Source organism: Argentina anserina, chromosome 3, assembly GCF_933775445.1.
Source record: "Argentina anserina chromosome 3, drPotAnse1.1, whole genome shotgun sequence".
NCBI lineage: Eukaryota > Viridiplantae > Streptophyta > Magnoliopsida > Rosales > Rosaceae > Argentina > Argentina anserina.
The window spans coordinates 27,005,155-27,030,314 of record NC_065874.1 but is presented as its reverse complement, the minus strand read 5'-3'; the positions used below and the strand labels follow the sequence as shown (position 1 = coordinate 27,030,314).

Below are 25,160 nucleotides of genomic sequence, written 5' to 3'. Positions count from 1 at the left end.
ATCTAGTATTAAAATAACTGGATAACTATTAATGACTTATTTTCTAACCCATGATTATCTTTAATTATAGCATTATTAAAGCTTCATTTCAAAATTCAAACAAAAAAATGTACAACATAGTGTGAAGGTGTTGGGCACGTGCAAGTCAAAGAGACATCACTTAGATGAAATTGATAAAAAAAAAGGTTCGTCTTCCTTCTATCTCTCTTTCTCATATGGATTTTTTTTCATATCTCTCCACAACTCTCTGTCTTCTCTCTATATCTCTCTTATCTAGATTTTCCTGATATTTCCCCCCTTATTTCTGACACATATTAGATTGATTGATGATCATCATCTTTAACCGCTTAACGAAATAAATAAGAAGATGAGACGACAAGAAGAGTCTCAAGACATTGATTGATGAAATAGAGGTAGAGAAGGAATCACACTTCCAATTTGGAAGTCAACGCTTCCGCCGCGCTTCCAATTTGGAAGCTAACGCTTCCATCGAGCTTCCAATTTAGAAGCCAACGCTTCCGTCGCGCTTCCAATTTGGAAGCCAACGCTTCCGCCGCGCTTCCAAACCCACCTTTTGCGGAATCGCGCTTCCCCGCGCTTCCGAGCGCTTCCGCTCCCGCTTCCGCTTCCGAAGCGGGAATCGGTCGTCCAACCAAGCTTCCGTGCTATGTAGAGTGTAATTCAGTGTAGTCTTATGAAGCTAGTGGGTATACCAAAGTTTTAGATGTCATGACACTGAAATCCAAGATGTTACATGTTACAATCTTCGAACTCTCATTACTTTATGATCAAGTTCTCCATAGGAATGTACCTTATACAAGCTCAGCTTGAAGTATACAATCTAACAGAACCCATAAACTAGATCAATAAAAATGAAAATAATTAAATTATTTATTTTTCTTTCAATTAAAGCGGTCGGAATACTGTTTATAAGTTTAGAATTTTAAAGTATTCTTCTGTCGGCTTACAAGACACTCTTACTTTTGGTTACATATGTGTGTATACAACTCCACACATAGTTCAGCAAGTAAAAGAAGTTATCTCATACTTAAACTTATCTCCTCAATCAATCAATCAATCAATCAATCATCCTCTTAAGACGTACTCAAAGTCTCAAACTCGCAATGGGCACTTCTGTCATTTTAGATCAATCATCCTCTTAAGACGTACTCAAAGTCTCAAACTCGCAATGGGCACTTCTGTCATTTTAGAGGAAGCATGCTCCATAAATACACACGTCTGCAACACAGAGCGAGTGAGTTTCACACACTTCTTCTCTATCCCCATAAAGCCACTTCAACTGCCCAAAACCTTAAAATAAACACCATCTTCTTCATTCCACACAACACCAAAAGACTCCAACCTCTTCCACCGGAAACCTCCAAAACCAGAAACACTTCTAAACCCAAACAGGAAGAAAGCAGAAGCAGAAACAAGCCCAGAAAAAAGATGAGGGGCAGCAACCACTTGATTGGTCTACTCAACTTCACCACCTTCCTCCTCTCCATCCCTATCCTCGGCGGTGGAATCTGGCTAAGCAGCCGAGCCAACAACAGTGACTGCCTCGAGTTCCTCCAATGGCCTCTAATAGTCATGGGAGTCTCCATCATGGTGGTGTCTCTCGCAGGCATCGCCGGAGCTTGTTACCGTAACACTGTCCTCATGTGGGTCTACCTCTTCGTCATGTTTTTCATCATAGCTGCCCTGATCGGGTTCATCATTTTCGCTTACGCCGTGACGGATAAAGGGTCCGGCAGGTCGTTGGTGAACCGGGCTTACAAGGACTACTATCTGGAGGACTACTCCGGCTGGCTGGCCGATCGCGTAGCTGATAATAGCTACTGGAGGAAGATTGCTTCTTGTGTGAGGGACTCTAAGGTTTGCAAGAAGATGGACAACAGTGTCAATGGTGTGCCGGAGACTTCTGACATGTTTTACAACAGAAGGCTTAGTTCTGTTCAGGTATGTAGATTTTCACTCACTTTGATTAATTTCTATAATAGCTATTAAGCTGTAGCTAAACTACTTGGTGAAAAAGGGTATGAGGTTTTCCATAACAAAAGGAACTATAAACTGTAAAGCATGAAAAAGATTGTTCTCGTTGTAGAACTTTCTATTTTGCTTTAAATTTTTAAACAATGAAATTTACATGAACTCATTTTAGCTCAAACTTGAGCATCATTTTAGAGGCAACATATTAAATCATGGCTTAAGTTTGTCCGATCAATAGATTAATAGCTTGATGGGTTATCGAGGTTGATGTTGAAGAAGGTTAATTACCGGTCTTAATGGTAGATCTGGTTTGGGATTTAGATCTTCGGTTAAGGAGGTTATTAAGGCATGTGGCCAACCAGTGTGACCGGCATGGGTTGAGTATTGGAGTCCCCCAATTATATTATAACTTGCCTCCCGGAATATATGGTTTAAAAAAAAAATTTGAGAATGTGGAAATTTGTGGTATTTGAACCCATGGAAAATTGCTACGTGTGATATATAAATCTTTTTAGTTTTTTTTTATTAAGCTTGATGTTGATAGAAAACCACCATTACCAAATCAAACCATTTTCCTCCCACTTTTTTTTTTTAAAAAAGGAAATTTCATTACCCATTTTAAAAGGAAGAAAAATATACCATTTCCCATTGTTCAAAATATAAGGAGTGGACCACGAGGAGTGATGACCTTAATCGATAAAGAGCTCATTCCAATAAGTATGTCTCACATAGCCGGTGGATAAAATAGTGTTGGGCACTTGGCCAAACAATCTAGATGTTGTAAAACATCTCTCTCATACTCGCGGTAAGAGTTCGAATCTTTTTGTTTTGTTACAATAAGAGTTCGAATCTTTGATGCTTGAATACTGTACTTAAATCATAAATGAAAAAAGACACTGTTAAAAAAAAGAATGGGAAAGTAAAACAGCAGCATGTAATTTAGGAACAAAGTGTCGCAAGAAAAGAAAGAGTTGGACCCTCAGCCACCATATTTTTTTTGATAAGACCCTCTTCCACCATCGCTTGAGCCATATCCTTTTATGAAGTGAAGAGAAGGTTTTCATGATGATATTCTGGATTATTAATAGAATCACAGTAAAGTACTCGTTGTGGTGGAAGTTGTTCAGTAGGTCAGGATCCTCGAAACAAAAGAATGTTCTTATGGGTGGGTTGTCTAAGCCTTTTTTTTCCTTCTGTTTTATCCTAACAGATTATCTTTTAGGTGGAATATCCTTTTCTCACTTTTGTCTGGTTGTTTCCATTTGAAACACAATGATATAACCTTGAACAAACTTGAAACACTCCCAAGTTATTTAGTCCTCCTCTCCCACAGTTTTGGTTTTCACTCCTATTAATATAATTTGTTTGACTAGTTTGCATTATTGGTGTGTCCAAATAATTGATGTAGAGGTTAGTAGAATACATACAATGTTGTAGGTATAAATGCATGTTACAGACCATGACATGTTCCATGCTTGCTTCACATGCTGAGTAAGACGTAGAAACCTTAACATATACTCATTATAGAGAAACTTGGAAGCTAGTAGGGCGGGTAAAGTCGACTAGTGCTTGGCTTGAACAAACTCTCTAGCTTTGGTCAGCATGGCACAAAGTAGTTTGTAGTGGCAGCAACTAGTCATTCTTCTCCTGTTGTTGCTTTAGAAGATTGGGTGCCATTTTTGCCTACCAGTTTAGATTTATATCAGCAAGAAGGTGTATATATGCAAATGGGTTTTCAGACCTAAAAAGAAAGTTGTCACTCTTGTATATAACCCAGGAAATGCTCCTGGCCCTTCTCTTGCTACTAGCTATGGGACTCAACCAATTATCCATGTGTTAACTGTTGATTGAGAAGTTATAGCAAGTGGAATACTAATTTTGTTTTTATCATTTGATCAATATAGTCTGGATGCTGCAAGCCCCCTACAGAGTGTGGGTATAGCTATTTGAACGAGACGGTCTGGACCACTGGAGGAGGCTTGGTGGGAACAAATCCCGACTGTTCTATGTGGAACAATGATCAGCAGGAACTCTGCTATTCCTGTAACTCTTGCAAGGCAGGTGTCCTGGCCAGCATTAGGAAGAGTTGGAGGAAGGTCTCTGTGATCAACATTGTTGTATTGATCATCTTAGTTATCTTCTATGTGATTGGCTGTGCAGCATTCAGAAACAATCGTCGGATTGACAATGATGAACCATATGGTGAGGCTCGGATGACAAAGGCGCAACCTAGCAGTTTCCAGCTTTAAATCCTTTAATGGTAGAGGAATCTGATAGTTGGAAAAACTGTCAAAATACACTTAAGATTGCACTCATTAGGGCTTTTTCGTCTTAGGCAAAGTGAAAAACATCATGAACTTGGCTTAATTTTTGAAAAGTTGCTTGTATATGTGAATTAACATGTACTTATTTTATCTATCTTTATCAGTAACCTGATAGAAGAATGCGTATATAACTATTTGTAGTGTTCACGTAAATTGTACACAAACAGGGCGCACTATGATTACCTGTATTCAAGGCTCATACTACTACAGCAATTTTCCAAAACCAAATCCAAAACTTAATACTACGTGTGGCCAAAAGAGAAGAACCAAACAGGATCACTACCTCACCCTCAAAACTTCATCCGATCATCCTAGCCTCCTAGGCATTTTGTCAAATCCAATCCACCCTCCCGGTCCTCTGCAGTACATCAATCTCTTACCTTGTTTTATTAGCATCGTGCTTTGCTGACCATGACGCTGTGATATCTGCTGCTGTTTGTGTTTCTGCTTCCAGTTTTTTATTTTATTGTAGATGGGGTGAATCTGGTGAATCACTGTATTAAAGGTATGGGCTGAGGTGAATTACTCTTTTCTACTGAACGTGAAATTAGTGATTCCTTGTGCTTTGAGTAGCTAGCTAGATTGATAAAAGTCATTTTTTATCCCTAATCATTGGTGGATTTTCATTCATACTTCTTGAACTTATGATACAGGCTTCGTCCTCATAAAAATCTTAGATCAGTAATCACTCATAAAAAATCATTTAACATACGTTACTAACGTTGGTGGTAATCTGAAGAATAACCGTGGATAAATATGGCATCTTAAGTTAGAATGCAACTGCATGCATGCTGATTTAATTCGATTACACTCATGAACAGTCGTGATGCAAGTTAGAATATGAAGTAACTTTCTACTTGAGTACCTTACATAGTTACATTACCAAACAGAACAAAACATAAAAGAACACCACCACAACAGAAGAAGATATAGAAAAACATACTTTGAATCTTTTATTTTCTACAAAAAAACGTCATATAAAGGAATGGCCTCAGATCGCTACATACAAAGCTACTTTAATTGGGAGCCAGTTTTAAGCGTCCTAAATATTAGCTTTTGCTGAGGGAGGTGTCTGTTGGAAACCGCTGTCATGACCTCTGCAGTGTCTACTAAAATGGTGTCTTCTTCCTTAAACTCTTCTCTTAATATGCCATCTGCAAGCTCATCTTCTACATGATTCTGAATCACTCGGTCGACTAGCCAAGCACCATTTCTTGGATCATAGGATTTTGAAGTGAGGAGTATTGGGGTTTTTGAGTGTGGGGTATTTATAGTGGGGTGGATTTTGGGGAGTGGTTTAAGCGCGTTGGATTTGTGATCGATTTTACGGATTTGCCATCGGATATTAATAACTTAGGATAAAATATTGCTCAGCTCTAATTTTTAGTAACTCAACCGTTTAGTATTTCATGTTTCAATTTCAACTAATTACTCCTTATATTTTTAAATTTTAAAAAATTTAGTCATTTCGTTAAGTCTCCGTCCAATTGCACCGTTAAGTGGTTTTTCCCCTTCTTATGTGATGTTTGTCAAGTCAGCAACTTAATGATGCAATTGGACGGAGACTTAACAAAATGATCAATTATTTAAAATTTGAAAATATAAGGAGTGATAAGTTGAAATTGAAACATGAATGACTTAATTGTCGAGTTACTAAAAATTAGAGGAATGACCAATATTTTGTTCATAACTTAATATTGTATGTTTAGTCAAATTAAAGTGAAATTTCAAAGACGGGTCACCTGTTGCGTGACCCAGACTCCCTAGTGAACAAGAGACTAAAGTGTCTAACTATAAGAAACAGTTGAATATCTATACATTGATCTTCTATATAAATGATGGGTATGAAAGAAAATTTCCTTTTGTTCATTATATAGTGAGTTGGTATATTGTATAAGGTGGTCTTTGCTAAGATATAATGAAATCAACCTAGAACGATGAATATGCAATGGAAATTCAATAAGAAAAAAAATTTGTCCAATTGATAGTTGAATGACTTGTTACCGGTTGGTCCAGTGATATAGTCTCTCATTTAGAACATTTTCAACCGCTCCTCTAAAACCCAAATAATCTCTATTATAGAGAAAAAAAAATCAATTTTTAGGTCTAACAGCTCATTTAAACCGTCCTCTATAATAGAGAAAGTGGGAAGAAAGAGAAACAAAATCTCTATATTTGTATAATTTTGAAAACAATCTCCAAACTTTATTTCTTAAAACAAAATCACTCTTCATCCTAAAAATAACCCAAAAAAATTATTTATCACTCATTTGCTCTTGGTATAAATTATGACATTATGATATTCAATTTGATTTTCATTTAATTATACACATTTGTATTTAATTTTATATAATAAAATATATGAGTTGTTGGAGTTGAGATTTTTTTTGTAGAGATGAGTTGTTGGAAATACTCTTTAAAAAGTAGGAGGTTGTGAATTGTTGTAATATACAAGTTAATTAACTGATAAAGTACAAAAATGATGCTTGAATGAGAACTTAAATATGAATGATCTCTGGAATTAGAAATATGGATGGTTGATGTATACCATGCATTAACTTATACTCTACTTTCTCTTAGAGCATCATGCGTATGTATCACACATAATTCAACTACATTTAGTAGAGAAAAGACTTATGCTGATAGTTTAGATACAACTACTGCACCACTAACCGTTATGGGAGAAACTAAACTCCCCATGTACATAGCTTGGTGATGTGAATTACAAACACGAATCCGAGAAGCAATTCTAGATTTATTCTTATGTGGATCATATAATATATAACAAATTACTATCTAGTACCCAATAATATTTTAGTTAACTCAAAACTCACTTCATAATTTACTTGAGCAAATTAGGACTACATATTACATTTTAGGATCAGTCTGTTGTTAGGGTGCCACGTGGCTTTACTAGGATTACCGTTTTGTCCCTCCATTGACCCTATATATAACCCAATTTTGACTGAAACTACAATGGTCTCAGTAGCAACGCAAATATCTCTCACACGATCATCGTCGTTCTCTTCCGATTCTACCTTATCTTTCATCATAACCCTAGCTTATTAGAGATTCAAAAGATGAATCAGAGTTTCAAAGCTCGTCGAAAATTTCAGAACATCGTCAGAGTTCGTCCTTCTTCGGATCATTCGTCAGAAATTACAGTCGGTGATTCGAATCATTTGCTGCAAATTGAGACTTCTAATCTCCCAAGCTTCTCTTCTCGATCGAATTCCAGGTTAGATTTAAGATTCTATTTCGTTTTCATTGTGAAATTTATGGATCTTATACGGTTTCATGTTTTCTATTTTTATTTAGTAACGCAGTAGCAGGTTTATTGTTGTTTTGTATTGTTGAATCAGTGCAGTAGCAGTATTAGTTTGTTTTGGGATGATTTCCAGTTTTCTATTGTTGTTATAATTTACATAGTAGCAGGAAATTATTGGGTTGTATTGTTGAATCAGTACAATAGAAGTATTAGTTAGTTTTGAAATATGTAGCTGTTTGTGTTTACACAGTAATAGTTTCTATACTCTAATCATTTTGTGAAATAGATGTTTGTAAAATTGATTAGATTTTTAGATCTATCAACTCAGTAGCAGATTACTGATAGTAGCCGTATTAGTTAGTTTTGAAATATGTAGCTGTTTGTGTTTACACAGTAGCAGTTTCTATATTCTAATCATTTTGTGATATAGATGTTTGTGAAATTGATAGGTTTTTAGATCTATCAACTCAGTAACATATTACTGATAGTAGTAGTATTAGTTAGTTTTGAAATATGTAGTTGTTTGTGTTTACACAGTAGCAGTATAGATCTAATAATTTTGTGAAATAAATGTTTTTTGTAAAATAGATTAGTTGTTTAGATCTATCAACTCAGTAGTAGAATACTGTCATCTTATATTTTCAATCAAGATAGTAGCATATTACTGATAGTAGCAGTATCAGTTGTTTAACAAATTTAATTTTAATGCTTCTTTTGTTGTTTTGTAGCATGTCGAAGCAAATATATGGCCGATTCACGTATGGGACAGAGACAATTCTTCTACCTATTTCAGCAATCACTACATATGAAGACATGTGTCTCCAAGTTTCTACAAGGTTTAGCTATATTAAAAATAGTCAGTTTGTAATGAGGTATGCGCTTACTGATTGTTCAAACTGCCAATTGGAGTGTGATGCTGATATCTCAGTCATGTTAGCTATATTTGAGATGCTAGGCGTTCCATTTATTGATATACATGTTCGTGATATTGGAGGTTGTTCTAAGGTGTCTTATGATATGGTCGAAAATAGTAATGATGTGAGTGCTGATACCATCACTAAACATGTTGATGATTGTTTAAGTAGTGATGATTCCAATTGTCAAAATGATGATAACATGATAGTTGCGATTTTTGTTAGCATCAACTCTAAAAAAAAAGTATCTCTCGTGTGAATGGAGTGCCAATATTAATAGAATTGGTCAAGTCTTCATTGGGGGAGCTACTAAATTTAGGGGCGCACTTTGCAAATATACAGTGGAGAAAGGATTTCAGTTTACCTATGCCAAAAATTCCAAGTTTCGCATCAGTGCCAATTGTTCTAAGAAGGATTCAGATGGGTGTGAATGGTATATATATGCTTCATTAGATAAGGCTAGGATCCAAAGTAATTTCCAATATAATTGTTGAGAAAGTGAAATCTGATCCTATGATTAAGCCGAAAGAAATTATAAGTCACTTCAATCATGATTTTGGATTGGTGATTCTCTATTATATGGCATATAGAGGCAAGGAGTTTGTTCAACATATTTTGAATGGTAATGAGGCCCTTGGATATGCTCTACTACCTTGGTATATCGACACACTGAAGAGAACAAACCCAGGCTCATATTGCATCCTTGACTCTAAGGAATGTCGTTTTCAACGATTGTTCATATTTTATGCAGTTAGCATAAAGAGATTCAAGTATTGTCGGCCAATGTTGTTTCTTGATGGTACTTTTATTAAAAACAAGTATAAGGGTGTTCTGTTAATTGCTTGTGCAAAGACAGGGAACAAAGGTAAGTAAACTTATTGTCAAGGTTTTAATCTTGATCTAATTATTTGATTTGTTGATGTGTCTCTATGTAGTAGCATATTGGTTTTAAATTTTTTATGTTACTTGTGTTATGTGACCCTGACAGTAGCATGCCTTTTTAATGTGCAATTTTCTATTGCACATTCTCTACCTTACAATATCATATTTTTTTCATTGTAACATGCTTTGTTATCATAATTTCCTTTTACCTTATAGTAACAGCCCTTTTTCCTTTTGCATGCATTGTTAGATATACTTTGTGTCCGGGCTAAGTAGCAATGTCAATAACATTTTATGGCAGTAGAAGTTATCATGGTTCTAGCTATGTTTCATCCAATATTCGGTTGTTATTTTGCAGAAGTTTTTCCGTTTTCTTTCACTATTGTCGACTCTGGGAACAAAGAAAACTGCAACTGGTTCGTTGAACAATTAACTATCATATTGGCGGATGACTGCCGTCATTTTGTATTCATGTCAGACCACGGGACTGGTTTTTTGGATGATGTGAAACAAGTCTTCACAGGCACGCCTCACTCTTATTACATCAAGCATTTGAAAGACACCCTTAACAGCAGGTATCCAAGTTCCTTTGGTGCTACTTTTAAGAAAAAAAATTGTCCGATTATTCCAACAGTGTGCGTATGCCTACACCATTGATCTCTTTAATGAAAGGATATAGGAGTTCAAAAGGCAAAGCTTTAAGCAGGGTGAGTCCTTTCTTACCAATTTGTTCCCTGAAAATTATGCTATTGCCTTTTTCTCTGGGAAGAGGTATGGTGAAATGAGCAATGCCATGGCAAAGAGCTTTAATAACATGATTAGGGATGAGAGATGCATGTCACTCCCTCAGTTGCTTGATTCCATCTGTGTGAGTATGGTATAAATCCGGGAGACTCCACTTGACGAACCCTGGAGTCATCTTCTCTCTGCCTTCAATTTCAATGAGTATGGTAGTCCTCTCGCATATCCAGTACTATTAAAAGAAACAATGCAGATGTAAGTACAACATACTTCAATTATTCAAAATTAATGGTAAAAGTAGAAATAGTAAGTTTTACCGGAATAAGTGTTACACATCCACTGATTTGCCTGGTTTTCCCTTTTGGGATATTCCTCAAACAATGAAACAGGTAGTCCCTCACACCTGCTGCCCAATTATACTTGTTCATTGTTTCGATGTCGGTTATGCACTTGCAGTAGCTCCACCCCAAGGTCGATCCCGAGCTTGCAAAAAGTAGTGTGACGAAAAGATGCAAATTAACAAACTAACAAGATTATCAACCCTCTCTCAAGTTTTTTCCACCAACTGTTTATCAATGCGGCGACGGATAGCTCCTCTTTTTATCCTACTGTCATGCTAAAAAAACTTCTTCACAGTAGGATTGCCGTTTGGCTTTCATGAATCATTCAATGGGTTTGGCACCATTAGCCCTGTTTTTTTGTTTGGCAACCCTATAATAAACTCCACATCTGATACTGCTAATTCGGTAATCTGATTTCCAAACTTAAACTTGTTCGTTGATGGCTCAAAGCACTGGATTACTTTTTGCATCTCTTTATCTTTTTTCTTACCTGTCTTCTCAGTCACATATCCATTGTGATACACTTCAATCAACTTCTAGAAAGGCGTCTTCTTGAACTCCCTTATCAATACTTTTCGTTCTTTGCCATCTAGCTTCTGATATACCATTATGTATATTTCTTGGAAAGCAGTCGTGCATCACTTTACTTGCACTTCATCCTTTTTCCCCTTGTCTTGCTCCTCCATGTGCTCATCTTGGTAAACAATCATGCCGCACTCATCATCATTTTGCTGCCTTTTGAACTTTATTCTACCCGCTGGAGCTTTTATTTGAATCGGTTTGACACAATCTGCTACTGCCTAAAAGCATTATAGCATGATCAATGTCAGCAAGCACTACAGTACAATAATTAAACACCATAGTAACATAATCAAACATCATAGTAACAGCAAAAAATACATAATAGCATAATCGAAAACACAATAGCATAATTAGTAGCACAATCGACAAAACATAAGCATAATTAACAACATAATAGCATAATCAGTAGCACAATTGACAACACAGTAGCATAATCGACAACATAATAGCAAAATCAGTAGCACAATTGACAACACAGTAGCATATTTGATAACACAGTAGCACAATCAAGAATACAATAACACAATCACCACAGTAGCATAATCAACAACAACAGAGAAAAACTGCTACTACCTCAAACATCATAGTAGCATGAATAATCATTTCCGTGAAACTTAGGGCTTCGAAACCAATACTAGCAAAGACCACCTCACATGTTCCTCTTACAATTTCTAGACACTGAAAACAACATTAAAAGATTTACGGCTTACCCCATCGCCCTCCATTGAATTACTTCCACTGAATCGTCGGGCTACTACTACTTGAAATCTTAAGGTGAAACCGAATCAAAGCTGCTATTGCCTCAAACGCGCTGCCATACCTGTAAATTTAGTGAAATCGTTGTTGAAATAAATTGACGTAAGCCTAGTTTTCAAATTAACCGATAATAAAATTGAAATCAAGGAAAATCAATCTAATCTGGTACTCACCAATTGAGACATAACGATCTGAAGAATGATGGCTGCTACTGCAATATGAAGAAATGCGATTTGGAGATGTGAAGAAGATGACGAGCGACCTGTGAAGAAGATGCGAGGGGCTATCTGCTACTACGACGAGGAAATGTGAAATCCATAATTTAGGTTTCGATTTGGGGATGAAGCATAAATATATAGAAGTGGCAGATGCGTAATTAATTGAAACAATGTTTTTGAGTTTGATCTTGTGTCCTAATTTGTATAAAAAAATATTGAAAGTGAGTTTTCTCTACTATAAATTTGGTGGGGTATTTTAAGTAATTTTCCCTATAATATAAAGGATGATAACTTCCCTGATTTCCAAGTCAGCAGAACTTCACCATTCTGTAAAACAATTATCGGTCCAGTATAATCAACATCACCAACTTTTAAAGATCGAGGTAAAGAGCTTCTGTGAATTTGTACTTTGATCCAAGACTCCATGACCCCATATTCCTTCAGCATCATCCATATTGTAAACAAGATAGGATCTGTAATAACTTCATGGGTGCCATCTCTATTGGTGCCAATTCCTATGTTGGAATATTTGTTGTCCAGCAAAAAGGATAGACGTTCCATCTCCAAAAATTTATCCTCTACTAAATTCAGTAAATTGAATGATATAATTCTTGATGCTGAACTATAATACTGATTATAATCATCGCCTCTTTCTACCCAATGTAAGAGTCCATTTGATAAGCATCCGTACCCAGAGATCTTACCATAATTTTCCAGAGTTACAGCGTTCCTCCATGAACCCCCTTTAGCTTTTAGTTTAAAGATATCTATTTTCTTTGTTTTTGTACCACCCAATATGACCTTGTAATCTTCAGTTCTAGATTCATAGCCGAATCCATAAAACATGTTATTCCAATCGGCATTAATAGTTTGGTTCGGTAGCTTGCTGGCTTCTCCAGTACTAGGGTTCCACGGAAAAACCCCGCTGCAGCTGGCTTTCAGGCATATCAAACCATTGCAAGAACCCACAATAACTTGCAGTACTCCAGGAACGTCAAGCTCTTTACTTGTAGTGTGACCAACAAAATCCTTCAATGAGTTAACCAACATAAATTCCGGATGATACCTATCTAAGAAGTGCTTGTTGTTTAAGAACAGGAGCCTAATTGAGCAATTAGTACTGTCGTTGATCCCATTGATCGCGTGGTTGAGGTGCTTGTTAACGAAATAAGAAGAAGAGATTAGAGCACGCCATGACTTGCATACAGAAGGACATCGTAGTAAGGATTTCACTGGAAACCTCGACAGTATATCTACAATAATGTCATCGTTCCAGCTCTCTGAAAATAAACAAGGTTGTTTATCGAGCACGCTGCCAGAGGAGAACCGTTTCCGGAGCCAATTCCGAAGGCGGTCTGCACTGTAAATTTGTGATGGCAGTGGTGGAATGCGACTGCATATGGCCATAAACCCTGTGATAAGCCCTAAAGTTAGGGTTTCCATGTATGACTATTTGAGGTTTATAATCTGCAGATGCAGGTAATTATGACTATTTGTGCGGGTTCTTCTTGCTTTTGGTGATTTAAGTTAACAATATATTTTCTTCGATGAAAATCTAGGATAAACCCATTACATAATCTGTAATTTCCCTTTTTTTGTATCAACTATTAATATGAGGCGTAGAAAGACAGCCTGCATCTGATAAGAAGATACGTACAGAAAACGTTATGTCCAATTTGTGCATAAATCTCATAACAAATTACTCAAAACTACCAAATAACAATGTAGTTTACAAATAACTCACTACTTAATTTGATAGAGTAAATAATGACTAAAATTTACAAATAAGGACAAAATGATGGCAAGTTGCTACATGTCATAAAATATTTTATTTTTTTACCCCTCTTTGACTCATAATGTTTGCTACCATCAATGAAGAGGTTATCTGCTACTGTCGATTATAAAAACTAACTGCTACTGTCGAGTTAAAAACCAGCTGCTATTGTCGACTTGGAAGACACATTCTACTGTCGATTTGGAATATACATGCTACTGTCAACTATAAATATAACTGCTACTATCGACTTGAAATGTACCTGCTACCGTCAACTATAAATATAGTTACTACTGTCGAATGAGAAACTAACTGCTACTGTTTTTTGGTGAGTAAAATTCAAAATTTCAAAATTTCAAAATTTCTCAAAACATATGTATTATGGTACTTAAATGAAAGCCCATGACATAAGGAACAACTTTATATATTGGCTCATTTCCAAATAGCCGATGGTTTGGCCGAAAAACTTAAATTTGCGGGAAAAAACTAAAAAATAAGGAGTGTCATTTGATAATTTTCACGAAAATAAATGTATTTTGGATATTTTTGTATTAATTAATTAATTAATTTTGTTCTACTTATTGTTTAGGCTTAGGCTTATGTTTTAATTTGTATAAGAAATATGAAAAGTGAGTTTTTAGTTAATTCAAATGTAGTCTAGTACCAATAAGTAATTTCCACTAAATCTCATGCGTACTAAACAGTTGATATGGTGAGCCACCAACTAGGGGTGGACAAACTGACGCGAAAACCGAAAAAAACCGGACCCGAACCCAAACCGAATCCGAACAAACCGAAATCCGAATCAAACCGAACCGAAAATAAAAAAAACGAACCGAACCGATTCTATTTGGGTTGGGTTTTGGGTTCAGTCCCTTAGAAACCGAACCGACCCGAACAACCCGAAGTCAATAGTCAACGTTACAAAACGACATCATTTTGTTATATTTATAATTTTACATTATTATTATTTTTTAAATAAAAAAAATAGTGTGGTCGGCCTCACAGCCGCACATAATTTCTAACCTAATTGACCTAATGTATAAGAGGCGCATTATTTAGCCGTCTTGCTTCCTTCATAATGCGATAGTTTTATTTTAAACCTAATATAAATGTTATGATACATTAGTTGACACTTAGGAAATCGCCAACTCTAATTCGAAATATGATCAATCGACACCAGCAGATGTGATTTTTATATATATTTAGGGACCCCGTAAAAATTTCGTCCGTTTTGGACATGGTTTGACCGTTCGTACCTACGGTCAACCAAAAAAGAGGCGTTTTCACATATTGAAACCCTATTGACCGGGGCTTTGCCAAATATATTTCTTTAGTGCGACCGCGCATGATAGATAACAAAAATTAGGTGATTTCAGATATGCAAACAGCTTTCGGCGTTCGCATATTTGTAATAGGTCCTCCCTTATGGCATAATAGTGGTGTTTTCGATTTACCAAAAATTCTGCCAGTTAAATGAGGTCCGAATTGGATGAAATTTTTATAGGGTCACTAAATATATATACCGATCACATCGACTGGTGTCGATCGATCCCTATAAGTTTCTTTCATATAGTTGCTTCATAATGCGATAGTTTTATTTTAAACCTAATATAAAGGTTATGATACATTAGTTGACACTTAGGTGATCGTCAACTCTAATTCGAAATATGGTCGATCGACACCAGCAGATGTGATTGGTATATATATTTAGGGACCCCGTAAAAATTTCGTCCATTTTGGACATGGTTTGACCGTTCGTACCTACGGTTAACTAAAAAAGAGGCGTTTTCACATATTGAAACCCCATTGATCGGGGCTTTGCCAAATATATTTCTTTAGTGCGACCGCGCATGATAAGTAACAAAAATTAGGTGATTTCAGATATGCAAACGGCTTTCGGCGTTCGCATATTTGTAATAGGTCATCCCTTATGGCATAATAGTGATGTTTTCGATTTACCAAAAATTCCGACGGTTAAATGAGGTCCGAATTGGATGAAATTTTTATAGGGTCACTAAATATATATAACGATCACATCGGCTGGTGTCCATCGATCCCTAGAGGTTTCCTTCATATAGTCGCTTCATAATGCGATAGTTTTATTTTAAACCTAATATAAAGGTTATGATACATTAGTTGACACTTAGGTGATCGTCAACTCTAATTCGAAATATGGTCGATCGACACCAGCATATGTGATTGGTATATATATTTAGGGACCCGGTAAAAATTTCGTCCATTTTGGACATGGTTTGACCGTTCGTACCTACGGTCAACCAAAAAAGAGGCGTTTTCACATAATAAAACATCATTGACCGGGTCTTTGCCAAATAGATTTCTTCAATGCGACCGCGCAAGATAGGTAACAAAAATTAGGTGACTTCAGATATGCAAACGGCTTTCGGCGCTCGCATCTTTGTAATGGATTCTCCTTTAGGACAAATTAGTGGTGTTTTCAGTTTACCGGAAATTCTGACGGTCAAACTAGGTCCGAATTGGATGAAATTTTTATATGGTCACTAAATATATATACTAATCACATCGGATGGTGTCGATCGATCCCTAGAAGTTTCCTTCATATAGTCGCTTCATAATGCGATAGTTTTATTTTAAACCTAATATAAAGGTTATGATACATTAGTTGACACTTAGGTGATCGTCAACTCTAATTCGAAATATGGTCGATCGACACCAGCATATGTGATTGGTATATATATTTAGGGACCCCGTAAAAATTTCGTCCATTTTGGACATGGTTTGACCGTTCGTACCTACGGTCAACCAAAAAAGAGGCGTTTTCACATAATAAAACATCATTGACCGGGTCTTTGCCAAATAGATTTCTTTAATGCGACCGCGCAAGATAGGTAACAAAAATTAGGTGACTTCAAATATGCAAACGGCTTTCGGCGCTCGCATCTTTGTAATGGATTCTCCTTTAGGACAAATTAGTGGTGTTTTTAGTTTACCGGAAATTCTGACGGTCAAACTAGGTCCGAATTGGATGAAATTTTTACATGGTCACTAAATATATATACTGACCACATCGGATGGTGTCGATCGATTCCTAAAAGTTTCCTTCATATAGTCGCTTCATAATGCGATAGTTTTATTATAAATCTAATATAAAGGTATGATACATTAGTGGACACTTCAACAATCGATAACTCCAGTTCGAAATATGGTCGATCGACACCAGCAGATATGATCAGTATATATATTTAGGGAACCCGTAAAAATTTCGTCCGATTTGGATATTGATTGATCGTCCATACTTATGGTCAAGAAAAAAGGCGTTTTGACATATTAAAATCCTCATTGACCGGGGCTTTCCCAAATGGATTTTTTTTGTGCGACCGCACACAATCGGTGACAAAAATTAGGTGATTTCATATATGAAAACGACTTTTAGTGTTCGCATATTGGTAATGGGTCTTCCCTTATAACATATTAGTGTTGTTTTCGGGTAAAAACCCATCGGGCTTGTGGGCCTTGGCGAGCTTTTCAGATCCACGGGCTAAATGATGAGGCATAAGTCAATTAGGTATGAAATAATCATTAGACTATTAGTTTTTCATCTTTATGTTAAATTTTGTACTTTTAAAATTAATATATAATATTACGTATTTTACATACGGGTAAAACCGAAAAAAAAAAAACCGAACCGAACTGAACCGTACGGGTTGGGTTGAGTTGTGGGTCACAGTCTCTGAAATAGAAAAACCGAACCGAACCGAATTTAAAATTTGGATTGAGTTATGGGTTTTGTCCAAAACCGAACCAAATGGACCCGTGTCCACCCCTACCACCAACAGCCTGATGACAGTGAAGAGAGTCAAACAAAGCTGATTCAGCTTTGCAAGCTCCTATTTGATTGTTTAAGTTCTCTTATAGTTTTACGTCCCTCATATGTGTTCATTGCGTCAATAGGTGTTAATTTAAATTTCCACATACCCTCAAAACGCAATTGTAAGAGAATATAAAAAACGCTACACACAAGTAGGAAAATTTCTGGGTATTTCTTTGATAAAAGTTTCTGGTCATTTACATGCTCAGCCAAATTTATGCTGGCTGCCAAATATGCTTTTTCACCCCTAGCATGTCAACTACAAATATCTGATATGCCCGGCGGATACGGCAGTCTAATATTAATAGGCGCTCTCCACTGTTGTATGATGGATGCGATTTGGCCTGACAGAGGTGTAGATGAGTTGCTCTCATTGAATGAAAATATCCGCTAAAGTGTGGGATTTAAGTTGATAATTGAGTTGAGAGTTGAGACCTCTGGCCACGATAAATGTCCTCACTTTCAGGTGATATTCTTTGGCCATAATCATCAATGCTCTTCACCAGAGTAGGCATCCCATGTTTCTGCATCTTCACCATGAAATAGCAGTCCTTATAAGTTGATGTCATACCGATTTGTGAGGAAGTTTGCTGACTACATTCTCAAGTAAAAGAAATGATATTCAACCCATAATGAGAATAAAACTTGTGCCTCAAACAAATTGGTACTTTGTGTCAGGAACCAGATATATTATAAATTCTACAGATATATTATATATTCTAGGGTGTAAGAGAAATTACTAAATTCCAGATTGTAATACCCTGGCTTCAAAAAGCAAGATTCTATCACTAACACAGATAAGCCATAAAAAACCAAATAATGTCTCTTGCATTAAATTTCTAGCTGTTCAATTATGTGTTAATTAGATTTTCTGTTTTATCTATTTCTTCTTCAGATAGCTAACGCAGTCAATTACACCATACGATATAAGACGATCATGTCATGTTCAGAACCAATAACCAAGGAGTTTGTCAAGTTCGGAAATTTCATACCTCAGCTAATGAGTTGCTTTCTTGATCAAGTTCACGTAGCTGTTGCATAGTCATTCCAAACCATTCGTCTATCCAAGCAAAACAATTGCGATGGCTTTCAAGGAAAAGAGCTCTTTCACCCTGTATATAAAGTACAGCAAAATGTTAAGCTCCAGAAAAGTAATGCATTGTCAAAAAATCATGGATTTAGAGCAAACAAAATCCTGACAAGTCAATTTTTATTTTCTTAACATTACCACCTTTCATTCCGCCTCAAATCATTCTAGCTACAAGCTATCCCTATGTAATATCTCATTACAGTTGCTACCGTTTTATACCCAGCATGTGATGCAAGACTGATGGACAAAACAATGTAAACTAAGAACTTTGTTTCAATCAGAAATGAATTATTACATGCATAAGTGGTGAAGTATAGAAATTCTCTACAATTGTTACCCTTTTATTCCAAGCATGTGGTGCAAGATTGATGGACAGCAGGCCAAACTATTAATTTTGTTTATTTAGAATTTAGAGAATCGTTACATATTAAAATGGACAAGTATGAAATAGTACCCATATTCTTATGTTTGTAATAGGAATCCATAGCCAGAAGCAGTACGGCGTTTAGAAGCTCTAATATGAAACATAACATTTTACAGCTTTCAAGCTGTCAGATTTATATATATAAATACTTATCAAGGTATAATTTCTAGTATTGATACAGTATTAAAATTGCAATTTTAAGCAACCTTAATTGTTAAAAAAAATTTAAGTGAATCCCCACCCCAAGCCCCACATGTAGGGGTGCATGTGAGTGTTCTATACATTCCAACCTATAGATTCATAGAACTGTCAACATAGTGCAACACATTCGAACTAACTATTATGTTATGTTGTAACCTATTATTCAGAGGCCGATAAAAACAAGCATGCGAACCTTTCTACTTGAGCATAAACTTTGACAGTCAAGTTAAACAAAAAGGTGAGTAATTCAACACTTTACTAGCTACTGAACCACTAAGACCACAAGCATACCAATAGCAAAGCTTGTTCAAGTTTATAGCCAAACCCCCAGTATGGTGCGTCTATGGTGACCAACTTATAGGCTGTCATAACTGGACTCGCCATATCCTGCAATTAAAGTAAAGCTCAACAGATTAGAAGCTAGATTTTCCCACGAAGAACAAAAAGAGGAGGGTGCAGAGCAACATTTTTGCAATTTTATACATAGAAACTGTGATGTGCAAGCATATAAAAAACTAAATTAAACCCTTGCAAAGAAATATGTTTCCTATTTTCTCCGTTTTTTTTTTCCAGCTATACACTTCAAAAACATATTTGAGAGAGAGAGAGAGAGAGAGAGAGAGGAGAGAGATAAATTCAACATAAATTAATAGACTGGTAGGGGAGATTTCGAACCTGCCATCCCTCTAAAAGTGGACCACGGCCAGTCTTCTCCGATTTAAAGTTGGAGAAGTCTGTATTGTTACTACCAACCACGTAACTCCAGTAATCCCTTGCAGCTGAGGCTATATCAACTATTTCCACATCCCTGGCTGCTAGTTTTTCTTTACTTAGGCCATGTACCTGGTTTGAAGGTAAATGAAAAACACATTAAATTACAAATTAACGGCTTCAATTGAGTACAAATTTTTATTATTTCTTCCGAAGGACAGAAAAAATTGGAGCTTTAGCTTTCACGTGTGATAACCCAGAGGGAACAGAACATTTTCAGTAAACTCACATTTTCAGACTGGCCACTGTCAGCCCTGTGAACAGTTTCAATGGTCAACTGAAATTTGGTGAAGTATGGGCACTGCACACATACAATATTTACAATTCTGCATCAGCAAAATTCAAACTGGAAGAATATACATGGAATACTAATTTTTCAAGCTAAAGAAAAGACATCTTACCTTGATTACTGCACCATTGAGCATCCATTGTAGAGAACCAAAGAGTCAAGACCTTGTTAGACAAATGTTTTGAGTCCATTTAACCAATGATGTACACACACAAAAAAAAAAACGAGATTAAGACATGCCAAACCTGTTTTGCATCTTGGGTATGCGTTCCAGGCTTCCTCTTGCATGATGAGTGCATCTGCTGGTGCAAAAGTGGTAAGCCAAGTAGGAGCTTTGCTGGAATAAAAGGTTTAAGAATGTGTATTAATCAATGATCCACTTCAATAAACAATAAGAGCAACCAATTGTTTCAACACGTAATGCAATCATTAATTCACTAAGAGAAGGGTTTCTACAAGTGTATTGTTCATTAGCATCCTTAAGTCAATGTTTCAAGAACACTTAACATATAACTATTCAGAAGCAACTACAATCATAAAATCAACCACGTTATTATCTGTTTAACAACAATTACCTTTGCAGACGATAAACTTTAGAAGTGTATTGACCCTGTCCAAATACATCATCTTCAAAAGATTTATTCTCTAGAACTTCCACCCCTTCCGTGCTATTCGTGTTCTGTTGCTGCATCTTTGCTACCATATATGCCTGAGCAACTTGATACTGCAATACAATCACATTATTTAACAAGCACACCATGCGCCTTTCCAAAGTGAAGTCCAACATTGTAATAAAAGTCAGATGCCTACAAAATTCAAATCATCAAATTGGAGCGGTTTTTACCTCTTCCAGAGACATGGGCATGACAATACGACTTCACACAAGTCCCCAGTTGAAGAGCCAGAAGTTAAGGAATACACCTCTCAATAGAAAACAGCAATCTAGTTCCTTCCATAATAAAATTCATGTAACCCGCATAGACGTTTGTGTATAATTCCTCTATGAGCCCATAAAAACAGCTATGCGTATAGACACACATTGTATGAACATGATAAACTAAATCATTATAAACACGAGTAATTTGCGAGAGAAAGTATCATATGTATTCGACATTTCACCTAAAGCCACCCTATTGAAAACAGGAATTAAATTTTTTGCTGCAAGTTTCTTTCGGTATCTAGACAATAATAGAAAACTTTAAAACATCTAAATTCTAAAATTCTTCGATGTCTGATCGTAGTATCATAAAAAAGAGGCCAGTAACAGAAAAAGAGAGATTAATGCTAGTAAAACCAACATGACAGAGCAGAACACTACCAAACTTCCCTTAAACACCGAAATAAACCCCCAATTCGGTGAATTGGTCTGGAACCCAATTCAAGCCTCCACAAAACAAACGTCACACATATCAACAAAAACCAAACATTAAACCACTTTCATTTCCTACCACCCCAATATACAGGCAGCATAAAATGTCAAACCCAGAATTCACAAACCATGATCAAAAATTCAAAAACACCAAACTCAAAAAAAAAAAAAAAAGATACAACTCCTTCATCAGAACCATTTCTCCACCAAAGCCTCAACTTTTATCTTCCAATGCGGCAAGGAACACGACAAGAGACCGAACCCAAGATCAGATAACGTTGGGAGATTGGTTTTGATGAGCAGAGATAAACGTCTTGGGTTAGTAGGAATGCGAAAAGTCTCAAAGTAAATGTCCTGTTGGATTTGGCCTTGCCTTGTAATAAAGGGAAGGGCACGTCACGAAGTCACAACCTTCTTCATATCTCACCAGCGCATTTTAGCCGACGCAGTCAAGAGTCACCAGTCCTTTTCTCACTGCCTCGTTTCCTTTGACTTCTGCGATTCTAGACCAACCGGCGTGGAACGCGTCTTTGAAGAACCCGTTGCCACCCCGATACGGTGTCGTTTTTGTTATCTAACTTGCCCAGACCAAACTCGAGGTCGGCTTTAACGTTAAAACCTTCTATCTTTGAGATTGACCCGGAACAAATTCTTTTTTTTTCTTTTTTGTTGTTGTAAATATAGAAGAAACAAAATAGGAACGGCAACCGCAACAAGGTTTTGCTTAGGTTTGTTGTATCTAATAAGACCACATAATCCGGCTGTCACATGCGATTAAGTGAATTTTCCATCTATGAATGTTGTGCTTCTCCAGCTAAGTAGGGGGTCCTAATTATTATGTACTCAACGCAATTATATTCCTTAATGATGCGTATGGGAGTTGTGTGCGTGTCTTACTATTATCATCTCTGCTGTTTAAGGATTTTTGTGGAGTATGATTTGGGGTGCATTTTAAAGTTTTATGTGACAACATTTGTGTTGTTATCTTTAAAATATTTTGATTGTGATGCTTTTATTACAAGTTGAATTTCCTTAAATAGTTTATAACCTATGAAGCACGGATACGGACCGTATTGGACACAATACGATATGTGGATACGCTAAATGAGATTTTTGTTTTTTGAACACGTTAATTAAATATTATTTTTAATATATATACTGTTCTGAGAGAATTACTATTCTACCCTTTTGTGTGTCTTAGCCTAATAGGTTTCCTGTTAGGAGATAGATTAGCATCTCCGTAGTAGATTAGGACTCCGAATCCTACGGGATTGTGGTGTTGTAAATGCCTATATATATGCCCCCATATCATTCAATAATATACAAGGATTTTCATCCTCAAACACGTTATCAGCACGAAGCCCTAAAAACCCTGAATCTTTTAGAGCCTTCCGAAATTTTTTCTCTTCTTCCCTCCGTCGCTCCTGCCCGCCGCTACCTCCTGCCTGCCCTCGCAGCCCCTGCCCCTCGCAAGCCCCGCAGCCCTGCAGCTCCGCAGCCCTGCAGCCCCTGCCCGCAGCCCTGCTGCTTGCCGCTCGCCGTATTCGCCGCTCGCCGTTCGCCGCATTCGCCGTTCGCCGCATTCGCCGCTCGCCGCATTCGCCGCTCGCCGCATTCGCCGCTCGCCGCATTCGCCGCTCGCCGCATTCGCCGCTCGCCGCTCGCCGCACTCGCCGCTCGCTGCTCGCCGCACTCGCTGCTCGCCGCACTTGCTGCTCGCCTCAAAGCATTCAAAATTGCTCCTCCCGCATATTCACGCAAGAGACGTGAAAATCACAAGCAAGGACTTCGCTCAAGAGAAGCTACTCCCGTATACTACAAACCTCCCAAGGTAAATTTTTATAAACGTTCCCGCTTTTGAACGTATAGATATATTATATCGGGCGCTATTAGCCTTCTTCTTGTCTTAATTCCGGCCTTTCTTATAACGCCGATGAGACTATAGAGGGATGGGTTTCCCCTCTTGGTCGATGTTTTCTGTGTGACGGTCCTGGGGGAGTCACGATTGTTTTGAAAGGGAAGTTAATCGATTTTCGTGTGGTCGCCTGAGTGCACCGCTGTTTTGGGTGCGATCATGAGTATCGCCGCTTGCATCGATTTTTCTTGTGACCATATACGTCACCCCTTCTAATTCCTATTATACTTGAATCTAATCGATTCTGTATTCGTGTTTGTAGATGTCATCGCCATCTTGACCGGAATTTGGCCTTCTTGATCTAGAAGGAAAGGAATACCACCGCTGGGTTTCCGACATGGAACTCGCGTTCGAGAGCCGAGGGATTGAAGGCATGTTTGCCGACCCTCCTGCTGATTTCCCACCTATGGCTAAGACTCAGACTCTCATCTTTATGAGACGTCACATCCATACAACTCTCAAGAGGCAATACTTGAACGTAAAAGATCCTAAAGAATTATGGGACAAACTACGCTTGCGGTACAACAACGTTCATGATAAACTTCTCCCTGAATTGACCGTTAGATGGGATAACATCCGTCTATTGGACTATAAGAGAGTGGATGATTTCAATCAGGATATGCTATGCTTGCAATCCGATCTTGGCACTGTTGGTGTCATCAAGACCGACCTAGATCTTCTCAATAAGACATTGGACACGTTTCCAATCAACTATGAGGTTCAAGCTCATACGTACCGCACTCATGTAGAGGAAGGGAAGATCCGGTCTTTTGCCGACTTAATGGCACTTTTAGCTAAGAAGGAGAGACATTCTGAGATTCTCCTCAACAACAACAATAGACCTGTTGGCACTAAAAGAATTTCTACGCCACAAGCTAACTATGGGAAAGCTCCTAAGCAAAAGAATCAATCAAGGAACGCTCCATATCAGCACCAAAATAACAACTCTCGTGGTGGGAGGCAACAAGGCCGATCTCGGCCTCGGTCCAATACATGGACCCGTGATGGTGGCGGCGCCGCACCCTCAGGGGAAGGCCATCCCCGTCCCACACTTCAAGGAGGCCGTGCGCCTCCTAATGCCTCCACTTCCGGTAATGGCAAGTCTCCATGCTTCAAATGTGGTTCCTTCAAGCACTTTAATCGCGATTGTCGCGCTAGCAAAGAGATGATCAAGGCTTACTCCGCCTACAAGAAGTTTCTACAACCCGAATCGAATCATGTGGATGAGGACCATGAGATCGAGACTCACCATATCTCCATGAAACCCGAGCCCCTTGCTTCTAAAGCTAGGCCTCCGGTTGCTACCATGGATACTCCCGACTTTGATTAGTCGTTTTCGCTTCTTTAGCTTTATGATTCAAGTATTGTTATGGCCGACCGCCATTGTTATTTTCATTGACTTTGTAATAGTCTTTTGATTTTGGAATTAGAAGTTTATGTGTGATGTATTAAAGATTGG

General features: G+C 37.3%; 3 protein-coding genes across 3 annotated transcripts; 1 reads left to right on the top strand and 2 right to left on the bottom strand.

Annotated features, from left to right (window-relative positions):
• Positions 1 to 1,261: 1,261 nt before the first annotated feature.
• LOC126786245 (tetraspanin-3-like) lies at positions 1,262 to 4,447 on the top strand. Its single transcript, XM_050512012.1, has 2 exons — positions 1,262 to 1,962; positions 3,897 to 4,447. Exons 1-2 carry the CDS (start codon positions 1,450 to 1,452, stop codon positions 4,239 to 4,241), a joined length of 858 nt encoding a protein of 285 aa, XP_050367969.1. The 5' UTR covers positions 1,262 to 1,449; the 3' UTR covers positions 4,242 to 4,447.
• Positions 4,448 to 12,288: 7,841 nt separating this feature from the next.
• On the bottom strand, positions 12,289 to 13,461 carry LOC126787357 (F-box protein CPR1-like). Its single transcript, XM_050513256.1, has one exon. It carries the CDS (start codon positions 13,459 to 13,461, stop codon positions 12,289 to 12,291), a length of 1,173 nt encoding a protein of 390 aa, XP_050369213.1.
• A 4,334-nt stretch (positions 13,462 to 17,795) lies between these two features.
• LOC126786240 (uncharacterized) lies at positions 17,796 to 22,313 on the bottom strand. The gene is made up of 10 exons (XM_050512006.1): positions 21,966 to 22,313; positions 21,262 to 21,292; positions 20,993 to 21,141; positions 20,663 to 20,754; positions 20,530 to 20,537; positions 20,358 to 20,429; positions 20,033 to 20,200; positions 19,649 to 19,744; positions 18,635 to 18,754; positions 17,796 to 18,172 (listed from the first exon to the last, which is right to left on the bottom strand). The coding sequence occupies exons 1-10, from the start codon at positions 21,983 to 21,985 to the stop codon at positions 18,047 to 18,049; spliced, it is 882 nt and encodes a 293-aa protein (XP_050367963.1). The 5' UTR covers positions 21,986 to 22,313; the 3' UTR covers positions 17,796 to 18,046.
• Between the last annotated feature and the right edge of the window lie 2,847 nt (positions 22,314 to 25,160).